General features: G+C 47.3%; 1 protein-coding gene across 3 annotated transcripts in view; it reads right to left on the bottom strand.

The window, feature by feature from the left end:
* Positions 1 to 9,611, bottom strand: part of DENND1B (DENN domain containing 1B) — a 155,720-nt gene extending 146,109 nt beyond the window's left edge. For 2 of the 3 annotated variants that reach the window (XM_015587511.2, XM_015587512.2), the window contains exon 1: positions 9,533 to 9,610. In XM_015587511.2, coding sequence (XP_015442997.1) covers positions 9,533 to 9,550 — 18 coding nt within the window. In that variant the 5' untranslated portion in view covers positions 9,551 to 9,610. Of the gene's footprint in view, positions 1 to 9,532 lie in introns of all 3 variants that reach the window. The other variant, XM_015587508.2, reaches the window with a different exon arrangement.
* Between the last annotated feature and the right edge of the window lie 1,579 nt (positions 9,612 to 11,190).

Here is an 11,190-nt window from a genome sequence, read left to right as displayed (position 1 = left end):
AATAAAGCGCCTATTGCACATGATGGTAAAACTCTACAGCTTTTCAAAGTTCTTTACATTAAGTCTTTTTTTAAAAAACAGATGTAAGGCATACAAAATAGGCCTCCTATTCATTTCACTTTACTCCCAGTATACCTGAGCAGGTGATTATTGAACATCATCATCCATGTGGAAGACACTTTCCAAAAATCTGCAGGAGCCCCAAAGAAGTGCTTGTCCTCAAAACCCTACATCTGAATGGCTGGCAGAAGTCGAGGCCGTGAAGACCAAGTTCAAGGCAGAATGCAACGGCCACAGGCAGATGGCGAAAAGATTATTACTCAGCAGCAGCTTTTTATATCTTCTGCTTCTGGGGCTTCGCTTTTGCAAATTGGCCCATTCGGTAAAGTTGTTAAACTTTTAAAGAAGAAACGAACCTACTAACGATTATTAAACGCTCAATGCCCTTCACAATTTCCATTCCTTTTCTTTAAGAGCCATCTCCGTACCTTAAAAACAATGCTTCCCCATTCAGCAAGGAATCACTCGACACATACGTTGAGTCAGAAATTGTTTTAGGCTCTGCATCAATAAAACTAAAGCCGACAACAACCTCCTCCCACCCCTGACAAGGCAGATGGCATCCTAACAGAGACGGTGCTTCTTCGTGTCAATATTTATACCAAAAGCAAGATATTCTTTAACCTTCGTTATTCACACAAGATTTTGAATAAGAAGTGAAACTCTGCCTCGCTTTAGAAAAAGGTAAGTGCCTGGTACCCTACGGGGAGCTGACGAGGTATCTGACTGTGTCTCCCTCCATCACCTTAGGACTCGCCCTGCCTCTCCCCTCTCCTCTGTCCCGTGTCCCCTGAGCCCCACGCCCGTTGCCGCGCGCCCTCTTCATACTCAGAGCTATGTACTGTGTCACCTGTGTCCCGGCCCTCGCTACGCCCCTGCGATCGCTGATTTGAAACTGACACACCCTCTCCAGGAATGTCATCTTCTTAACTGCTTCTCCTCGGTGCCTGACACGTGAATGGCACTCAGAAACGTTCACTGAGTGCACGAAAGCGGGCCGAATGTTTCCTACGGCCTTTATGCCCCAATTCCCATCTCCGTCTTCTGGTGTCTGCTAACAGTCAGTATCATGTCACAGCAGCTCGGGCCAAGCCCAGCATTTGGGGCTTTCTTAAAGGGTAGCTTTCTCAAATTGCTGCGAACTATTTCATGCTGCTAGGAAAAGATGATTATTTGACAGGTAGCACAGTGTGATGGTGGAGAGTCCAGGATAGAATCAGAAAAACAGGTTCAAATCCCAGCCACACTTCTTACGGAAGCGACTGAGTTATTTAGTGCTTCCAACCCTCCACTTCTCACCTTTGCGAAAAGGATCCTCGTCCCTACTTCCTGTGACTGTAGGGAAGATAAACAGGATATGCAGGCTCTTGGTAAGGTTATTCACGCATTGTAAATGCGAGATAAATAGTGCTTTTTATTACTACTTCTTTAAAACATCTAAATGGAAGCCTAATCAAAGGAAATAAGTCAGTAAATAAAGCTCTGCAGCCACGTTGGTACGCCTTTATTTCATTAAGCTTATAAACAAACAACAACAGAAAATGCCTTCCCGAAATTCAAATTCTCTAAATACACTCAGACACCCTCGAAAGCTGTTAGTCACAGGTTGCAAGGGAAGATCAATATGGGGGTGGAGGGTAGAACCTAACTAGAGACTGGGGAGGCCCTGGTGGGTCCCCAGCTCAGAGGTCTTTCCCGCTGTCGCAGACGGCAGTCTGTTTAATTAATTCGCGTGTAGGAGGCTTTTCTTAAAATTAAAATGCCCCCTTGAGGGCTGGCTGTCGGCTGTTCACAGCTCACTGTGAATTACTTGAATCGGAGAAATACAGTAAATGACACCACCTGACTTACAGAAATTGTTATTTGAATTGTGCCATGCGGGATCATGTTAAAAGGAGTGTGGTGGGGGCCGGGGGTGGGGAGCAGGCCGGTGTGACGCTGGCTGTGAGAACTGTTACTCACTCAGCCGCTGGGCCTGGTGACAGTGACATCTGCAGGGTGAGGACGCAGGACCTCCAGAAGTTCAACTCCCCTGTAGGTGGTCTTTAAGGAACCTCCCAGTTCTACTATTTTACTGTTCTCTTCTGCTACGGCCCCAATGCCCCCCTAAAAAGCTCGGAACCCCACCCAGGAACCCACAGGGCCGACAACTGGTCTAGCACAGAAAGGTGAAGCAAAGACGCCCCTGTTAGAGATCACATTAAATCACTCGCTGCAATGGATCGACGTGTCCTGAATTTACATAAGCGAGGACTCTAAGTGTGCCCCGAATCAACGCGACCACGGGGAAGCCACTCCGCCTGGGCCTGCGGACGCCACCGTCCCGACGCCCTCGTCGGCGCTTCCTAGCTCGAATGAAACACGTTTAAAACAACCACAACAGTAAAAACCTTTAGTTTCCATAGTATTTTTTAGCAGAAGTCCAAGAGTATGAAGGTAGGAAAGGTTTTCGGAAGTTAAACATTAAAACATGTTTCTAGGGAAGAAGGGCTCTTTTGGAACCTATGGGGAAGGCACCCGAAACTGAACCCCTATGATTTTCATCGTTATCTAATACCACGGCTGCCTGCTTACGGCACCCCCCAAATGCCTACCGCTAATATTGCATACATGCTTCAAAATATGTATTTTTAAGGGTAAACTATTGCCCCCTAACTCGCAAATGAAAAATAAAAATTTGGAAGGGAAAAAAAGAGGACTATTATTTGAGCATAAGAGAATCCTGCAAATGAGAGAATATTATCAACAGATATCAGGAACTTATTACCTTGAAAGTCAAGAAAACAAGAAATTTCTGACCAAAAAAACCTAAATGAACCTCTGACACCACCGCCCGCAGGTGACAGTGGGAGCTGGTGACATTTGACACCGAGAGGTCACCTTAGATTCGAACAGCAAAAATAAAGAACGAGCAAAGAAATAAAAGTACTAACGAGGCAGTTACGACCAAACTATTAAAAAACTATGTAAACTCACAGCATCCTCATCAAAGCAACAATCAGCAGGTACCGGACGCTGACGCCTGATTTGCTTTTCGCACCTGCAGGCAGCTGCGTGAAAGGGAGCGTGAAGCTCGGAGGCCAAATATTCAAGCGCGGCTCTCCCTACCGTTCTTCATGGGACAAACAGAGCCCATGTCAAAGACGTGGTCCCGAAGAGCCACGTTAGATCCTGTCCCCCAGTCAGCGAGCATGAAAAAGCAGAAGTTCCACATCCTTCCACGAGCGAGGGAACAGAGCGAGCACTTTGAGTCGTGGCCTCTCCCAGAGCGCGGGGATCGACAGGGTCCCCAGTGAGCACAGCGCCAAAGCGACACGCGGCGACCACGTCACACGCGCGGTCCCTTCCACACTGGGCGGTAAGTGACGTCTCCTGCGGCGCCTCGTCGCGTGTACGACCCAAAGGTTCTACCTCCTGAACGTTAGGGCTTCCTCGGGTGCGTGCGGTGGGTTTGAAAGTAAACACATGTGACAGCGACGGTCCCCCAGAGACGGGATACGGGAGGGAAGCAGATATGGGTCCCCAACGGGGACGGCTTGAGCGTGGGATGCCCCCAACAGCCCATTCCAATACGCCCGCGGTCGTATATGTCGAACGCCCCCTGCCACGGTCACACCAGAGCGCGCACAACGCCACTGCCGAACCGGACACTCTGCTCCGGTCCAGTTTCTTCTATTCGTTCTGTAAATATTCGCTAAACACGCCTGGGACCATGCTAAGCTTTTCCTTACGGGTACAGATCAACACGTTGTGGCCCAGGTCTCAAGGAGCTTCCTTCACGTGGGGCGCAGACAACCAGACACAAGCACGTGTCTGTGTGTCACCACGTCAGACACGTCTGGGAGAACACGGCCAGCACGAAACGCAGACGGATCCCGTGCAAATAGCATCTCTACAGAGGACAAGCCATTGGACGCAACGGTGAGCTGAGAAACATCACTTGCATGCTGGATGGAAGGTACTAGGTTAGGATTCTTTGGCCGAAGGTTCAAAGGAGAGGATGCAGTGAGCTGTTGACATAAGCTTGAGACGAGAGACCCGGGTATAATCTTTCTGACACTGTGTCAGACGTGCTGATAAAAGTAGAAGTTTGGTGGCAAAGAGGGGCTTGTCCCTAAGATGTCATTCTAGCTAGAGAGAGAGGCACGGAGAAAAGGTATGTAGAAGATTTGTGAAAACGACTTCTAGACACCTAGGTCTGTCAGATCAGAGACTCGCTCCCCATGGAGATGCGAATGCTCATTCTATGTGGAATCATACTCGATCTGTTACTTTGAGGGAAGACACTGTATTCCCGATTTAAAAAAAAAAAAAATACCTGCAGCTTAAATAGTTTATACTCTGATTTGCTCGCACATCAATAAAGCAACCTATGCTGAGCTTATGCGAGGTTACTACGCCAGGAGAGGCCATGGAGCAACCGATTTTATTTTTTTTAAAAAAGTAGATTAAACCCACTAAAAAGCAATAGATTAAAATACAGACCACTCTGGTGATTTTCTTCATTTTCCTGCCCTGCGGTTTTTTTCACATGCAGAACGAAGACAAACATCTCTTATCTCTTAAATAGGACACGTAAAATCCCCAGAATAGCTGTGGCACAAAGGGCTGATTTAGTGTGAGCTGCTGGGCTGCCACCGCTGCTGTCACTTGGGAGAAGCCATAGACCCAACAGGAAAGAGGGGGCCAGACACAGCACCGAGGCCGCAGCCCCGGAGGACACCCCAGAGGAGGCATCCCCAGTCTTCTACTGAGGAAGGGTTACTTCCCATTTCTCTGAAGCCCTGGACCACTTTGCGGAATGAGGGGGCAGTGTGGCCCCGACAAGTTCTGTTATTAGAAGTGAGGAGAGACCATCGGTGCTGGCCGTACTTCCCTGAGTGCTGGGGACAGAGAGAGTCAGGGGACAGGAGAGTGACAACAGCAGCTGGCTTGGAAGCCTCCCAGGATGGGCAGAGAGGTCTAGACACTGGCGTCCCGCTCCCGGATGACTGGCACGGAAGGGATCTGGGGAACATCCACGAAAGGGTGTCCCCACTGCTCTGCTGAAAGCCACCGGAATCAGTTCTACCAACACTGGGGGGACCCCGCAGGGAGACCCCAACACCCCTCACGGCTGTTTTTCAACTTGTGGGGCCCTGTATAGTCCTGTGTCCTAGTGTTTGAAAATGTGTTGTTCCCCCCCACCCCCCCAAAAAATCAACATAATGCCTTTAAGACAAGTCTGCGTCGCAAGGGTTCACATGCAGACTATCACTCAGCCAGAGCTAGCTATGTCAAGTTACAGTTCAACAAGGGTCATTTTGAATCACTAACAAAACCTAGTTAATAACTTGTCTCTGGACATATTTATGATCTAAATTTTTCGGGATAAATGAAAGAATTTGAAACTTCTCTATTAAAAAGTAGACGAGACGGACACGCCTTGATGTGATCATGCCAGCCCCGGCCCAAACTTCACGGACACTTCTGGATCAGACGGTCGTTCCAGAATAAACCGATATTCTGAAAAATGCGAAGACCTCTTGAATGAGGTCCCGACATCTGTTCCTTCCCAGTCGTCTAGCGAACGAGCTGTGAGCATCTGCAGCTCACCCCTCTACCTCGTCCCCACCCGTGATTATAGAAATGGCCGGGTCCAGCTCAGCGTGGGCCACTGGGCGCCAACATCCTGGAGGCTTCTGAGAAACGGTCTAAGGAGAGAGAGGGCCACGTAAAGCCAGCACCTGCTGTCCCCATGGACACACCCATAAGCCAGAGAGCACAGCGGCTCCAACCTCTCCGATGGTCACCCTGGTACCAGGCCCCCCACTGGCACGTCGCTGCGGGTAGCAGAACCACAAGGCAGGAAGAAGCTGGATCTTTGTGACCTACTTCTAGACGCGCCCTTCGATGAACTAGCAAGTTTCCTTATCATTTAAGTGAATTTTACATCTGTGCCCTAAAGCATCCTAGTTTACAAATTTTATTTTTTGTGTCTATTACTACATCCATGTCCCTTTAAATGTTAGTACAAAAAAAAAAAATGCACCCGCTTTAAACAAACAGATATTTATCAGACTCTGATATAAATAGGTTTTATGGACAGTTCAATAGGAATGTCATAATAACTTCCTTTAATAATTTCTGGACATTTTCCCCTTTAAGATTACTATTAAACATTTAGAAACATCAAACTCTCAATTCGACATAAAATTGGAGTTATATGGTAGCATTTCCTTTCTAGAGCACAAAAAATATACAACTTGTTAGATCCTAAAATATTAGTCAAATTCATACTATTTAAGTCGCAATCAAAAGAAGAGTTAACAACACTTTACTTGGTCGAATTTGGCTTTTCAGAAATCTTTAGAATTTGCTGCCAATTAGCCATGTTAATGCAATGCGTGAGTAGCCAGGGTTCGCTGAAACTTTTAACGGAGCCGAAAGTGTTTAATTTTAACCACGTTTTTGTATTTCCATCTTCGCCGTGCTGGATGAACAGGTCCGGTACAAATGATGATGTTTCTAATAAGTAGTGATTTAAACAATAACAGCTAAGGGGCCAAAAGATAATAAAAAGCGGCCAAAAGCAGGGGGAAAAAAACAAACAAACTGGAATAACTAGTTTCTGAAAAAATGGGAAAAGGAGGGAGGAAGGAATAAAGCACTCAATCTCTCTGGAAAGATCGCAGCTCTGTGACACAGGCACACGTGGGGCGCTACAGAAGCAGGTCCCTCTTTCCATCGAGACCATGTCAGCAGCACTTACAATTACGGCGGCTGTCCCTGGCTCTTGGGGATGGCTCCAGGGTGCCAATGCGGCTGTCCCCTCCCTCGTGTGACCCCCACCCCCATCCAGGCTCCAGCCCGGGCCCGCCACCCTGGAGCCACCATGCCATCCCACTTCGAAAGCCACGAGTGTGACTTCCCAGTGGTCACTGCACGGATCACCAGCAAGACCGTGAGGGTCCCCCGACAGCCGCCTGGGACATTTGCTCAAAGCCAGGGCCTCTGAACTTGAACCCCACTCACCTCCCAAAGTCCCAGTGAGTGCTGGAGGAGGTGACAGTATTGTAAAGAGGTTTATGAGTCTGAATGAGGGGACCGGAGGGAGGACCGAGGCAGCGTGGAGCACTCCGCTCTGCTGCCTCAGAGGTGTCTGGGGAGAGTGGCTGCCGGCCTCACGCCTCGGCAATGGGCACCTCGCCTCTTCCCCACCGGCCAAGCCCCCCTCCATCTGTGCTTGTTGCTGCCGCTGGAGGCCACTTCCTTTGACTGCAGTCCCTGGGCCTCCAATTGTCAGGATTTGGGGTGCTGGTTAGATTCTCCACTTTTTTCATTGTGATAGTTGGAGCAGTAGAAACATTTTTGTCTGAGCTAATTGCTTTTGTATTGGGACACTTCAAAAAGCAACAAAGTCACCTCCGGGTACAAAGTTGTAAACATTGTTTCCAAGAAAACAGATTCTTGTTACGACTTTTTTTTTTTTTTTTTTGCTTTCTTTGTATTTTAATGTAACCATTCTTACCACATAGAGAAACAGCTTCTAATTAAGGACCTCAAAACTGAAGCTGGACTCTCCTTAGGTGGAGCATCACCCAAGGCCCACACTCAGCGGTGACATCAGACTCGTAAGGAGACTGCATGGCTGACGCTGGGACACTTTATTGACTTGAATAACTGACTACTGGTAACTCTCACAAATGCACTGTTTTTCCTCGTAATAATCACGTGTGCTTGCTCACTTTAGATCCTGTTTCTTACTGATACATAGGAAAAGACGAAAAATAGACCTGTGTAGTTATGAATTTCAGACGTATGTCTGTAGACCAACAGAAATTAATGGTACATCCATGGCAACAAACAGTACGATTGAAAGTAATTACGAGCTCTTTCTCTGGGTATCATTAGCGGTTGACCCAGAGGAGATGAATGATGCTTTCCTTCAGTCGAGAAGGTTAAAAATTAGAGCGAACTTTTCAGCCAAAGCGGTTCATTCTCCAACATAGGAATTATTTAAATTGAAGTAATGCGGCCTCTGCTGTGTAGCTACCATGTGATAAAGTGCTACTTCTGACCACAGTAAAAAAGATGGAATATTGTTAAACTTAATTTTAAAAAAGAAATGTGATTACTCTGCGGTGTGTTTTAAACAGTCAAAAGACTTTGCTCTTAGGAGGGAAAATATAAAAATAAAAAATTAAAACTATAGAGAAATCGTGTTTTCCAAAGGAATCAGGCTTGTTTTACAAACACATCAGGTGAGTATGACTGTGCACACTTTCCCTAACGTCATGGTGGGTATTTGGAAGATTGATTTATTTCAGAATACAGAGTAGATTTAAATTGGCACTGAAAAAAAAAAAATGCATGGGCTTGAGTCTTCAAAGAGAACTTGCTGGGCCTGAAAAGTATGTAAATGGACACAGTGTAGTCCGCACAGGACAACAAATGAGAGCATTTCGAATCAGAAAAAGCTCCCTACAACCTACGACCGGCCCTTGCCCTCGCCAGGGAGAAACCTGAACGCTGCTGCTGTCCCTGCGGGCCACAGCGCAGCAAGCTGGGGGCGGTGGGACTGTGTGTGACCTCCCCTCTACAGTTAGCCATGCCCATTTAGCCCCAGCTGGGCTGGGCGCCCCTATATTCAGCTGTGCAGCTCCAAATCACCTAAGAGCGTGTAATCGCTGGCCCGTTTCATGGAGCTCAGAGTGTCAGCCGACCAAGCCTTCCACACGGGCCACCAAGCCTTCCACACGGGCCACGAGCCCCCACAGACTCCCACACTTAATCGGCAGGCTCTCTCGGGTCTAAGGACGCTGCTAGGAAAATCACACACTGGAGACGGAGCCAGAAAACACATCGCACAGGGCACACTGACAAGAGACGAGAGAGCCATTGTTCCTTCCCACCACCCGTCCCCAACACACACACACACACACACACACACACACACACACGCCCAAAGGGGGAAAACTGAGAAAAACCACGATATCAAAGTGTTCTCATCTTTTCAGGAAGTTCCATGGAACCGAAGGCTGAAACCCTTCCAAGGAATGTCACACGGCTGTCTACCTGTCGCTGGACGCCCTGTGCCGCTGGAGCACAGCCAGCAGAAGGGGCCGTTCCGGAAGCGCCGGAAGGGGATTGCCGTGGCGCCGGTGGCTCTACTGGCAGGACTGTCACTGGTGTTTAAAAAAGGAGCTAAATGTGCAAAGACGAAGGACGAGAATGAAAAGGCGTGCCCTCGGGCCCCCACTGCCTCAGCGGATGGTGAGGCTGAGCTGTAAGTTGCATGTGCAACCTGCTCCTGAAATTTACGCCGCAGAGCGAATGCCCACGGCAAAGACCAGCATCACCTTCATGACCAGCAATCCGAGGTACCGGATGCAGGACACAGAAGGTTCCCGACACTGTCACGTTGCAGCGGTCCACATCATAAACACGTGTTTGGACCCACTCGTTTGAGGAATTAACGAAACGCACATACCTTCGTTTTCAGTGGCATGACATCTGACTTTCAATACCAACTCAAAGGTTCTTTCTGGATTTTCCCTAAACGAAAAAGAACTGTGTTATATTTATATTTAACGTCCTATGACAAATAAATAACAGACGGTATTTTCTTAACTCTAAAAACTAATTTTGTTCTTGTCTCAATATAGGCCATGTAAATAAATGACCACGATGTAGCAGAAATAAAGTTCTTTTTTGTTTGTTTGTTTTTCGTTTTCCCAGATGAGCAGCTTAAGAGAGCGGAGGCTCGGGACTTGAGATTTGGGGCAAAACATTCAATCTCTGAGCCTGTTTTTTTTCACCTCGAAAGTGCTTGTTCACGTCACAGAATAATTGTGGGTTTTATCAATTAAATAATACGCGTGGAAGTACTTTGTAGAGTCTTAAGTGCTGTTTTAATGTAAAGCACTGCCTTTATCTTATTGAATGGAAGTTGGAAGGCCAGTGTGTCCTAAGCATCTCTAGCTTTTCCGGCCTGCAGAGTTTGACAACAGGTTCCGGGGGCTTTCTTCAAAGCTCTGTCAATTTAAGTGTGAATCATGGCTACCTGGTCCCACCTGATGGCCCTGTTCCTGACCACCGTGAAACATTCGTAATGCTCCTTAAATGTGCTCCGCGTAACTTTTCTTGAGATGTGACCACTCTACTTAAGCATGTTTCAAGCAGCAAAAGACTCCAAGGCTGACACAAAAAGTCTTGCTTTATGTCAATTACCGGGGGAAGTTCGCCAACGGCTCAATATTAGATCATTTCACTGGGGACAGTAAGGCTGCTTTGCTTCATTCAGAAATGAGCAACTTCTTCACTAACTTCTCACACACCCAAACTATTCATTGCTTTAATTTCCAAAAGCGGATTAAACTCTATTGAGGCACTTTTCTTTTTCAAAACATAGTTCCCTTTTCATCTCTTTCTGCCCGAAGATAAAAGATTAAAGTCTGTCACCACAATGCCCACGTGACCAAAGTGTTAATATATTTCAGTTTTTCCTGGTAAGAACATCTCAGGGTCTTTGCACGGTGGCTGTTTTTAACATACACTTCCTTCAAGGCAGCACTGCCAGTTTGGGCTTCTAAATAAATATTCTTTTTAAAAATTTTTTAATACAACAATCTAGAAGCATAGGAAGTGACAAGCCGTATAAATTAATTTGCAAGAGGACCTTTCTTGGGCCATAGCACAACTGCCTTGTTTCAATGGACTCAAGGGACCTCTCTGATAATCTAGCTAATGCCAAAAACTACACTTTGGGGGTCAAGTACCCCGCCCCCCCTCCCCCCACCTCATAACGTCAAACGCCACAGGAAATCATCGGAAGTTACAGACTTCTCCTATTTTCCTAATATTTCTTAGTTTCTCTCCTCGGTGCAAAAATCAACTACTGATTCGGTTACAGTGAGGAATTTAAAGTGCATTTCCCAGTCACACACACACACACACGCTGGGCGTATTTTTCGAGTGGGGGGTGGCGAGATGGGGGGGTGAGAAATGGGGGGAAAGGAAGGAAGAAGGATTTCTTCGCCAAGTGAGTTTCAGGAGCAAAACAGAAAACTGAAAACACGCCCCCCGCTCCGATGCGAGCCGCCTGTGACCCCGTGAAGGTCCCCGGGACCCCGGCCCGCGGCTGGAGCG

Source organism: Pteropus alecto, unplaced genomic scaffold, assembly GCF_000325575.1.
Source record: "Pteropus alecto unplaced genomic scaffold, ASM32557v1 scaffold90, whole genome shotgun sequence".
Taxonomy (NCBI): domain Eukaryota; kingdom Metazoa; phylum Chordata; class Mammalia; order Chiroptera; family Pteropodidae; genus Pteropus; species Pteropus alecto.
Note: the sequence above shows the minus strand (reverse complement) of the source record. Positions and strands in the feature narration are given on the sequence as shown.